Genomic DNA, 712 nt, shown 5'->3' on the forward strand with positions numbered 1-712 from the left:
GTTGCTGCTGCAGTTGCTGTTGCTGCTGCATGTTGGATGCATGCGGTGTCTGTAGAGTGTGTGAGATAATTTATTTTTATGTTTTTCTGTCTTTGTTTCCTCAGACGAATGAACTACTTTGTTGATTTACAAGAAGTGCAGCAGCAAGCCAAAGAGATAAGCAATAAAAAGGCTGCAGCAAGAGAGGCAGAGACAACAAAAGATAAAGATAACGATAAAGATAAAGATGAAGAAGAAGTGCTGCTTATTGTAGTTGCAGAGGGAGAGGTTGCTGCGGTGTCTCTGCAGCCCCACTGCATGCAAAGCCCCGTATTATTAATAACTGATTTAGACGGCACCCTCTTAGGCTCAGACTTTTATTTAAATTTATTTAAAAAGCACTGGGCTCTTCATCATCTCTGGCGGGGTTCGAAGTTGGTGAGGTGTATATACACCTCAATGCATGCAGCAACAGATGCTTTAAGACCGCTCTACCTATTCGTTTCGTCTTCATCTCCCTCCTGCTCCTGCTGCTGCTGCTGTTGCTGCTGTCGTTGGTGCTTAATGCTGCTGCTGCTGCTGCTGCGATGTATGCTAAGTGGTGGTGGTGGTGGTGGTGCTGCTGCTGCTGTTGATTCTGTTGCTGCTGCTTCTTCTGCCTTGAAATCGCTGCTTCTGCTTCTGCTGCTTCTGCTGCTTCTGCTGCTGCTGCTGCTGCTGCTGCTGCTGCTGC

The 712-nt window shown here is 46.9% G+C and overlaps 1 protein-coding gene across 1 annotated transcript in view; it reads left to right on the top strand.

Annotated features, from left to right (window-relative positions):
* Positions 1 to 104: 104 nt before the first annotated feature.
* Positions 105 to 712, top strand: part of EAH_00063640 (hypothetical protein) — a gene marked incomplete at both ends in the record, with an annotated part of 1,376 nt that continues 768 nt past the window's right edge. The window contains one exon of the mRNA XM_013396785.1: positions 105 to 417. Within this exon, the coding sequence (XP_013252239.1) occupies positions 105 to 417 (313 nt within the window). The remainder of the gene's footprint in view (positions 418 to 712) is intronic.

This window comes from Eimeria acervulina, genomic scaffold (assembly GCF_000499425.1).
Source record: "Eimeria acervulina Houghton genomic scaffold, Eah_scaff1860, whole genome shotgun sequence".
In the NCBI taxonomy this organism is placed as follows: domain Eukaryota; phylum Apicomplexa; class Conoidasida; order Eucoccidiorida; family Eimeriidae; genus Eimeria; species Eimeria acervulina.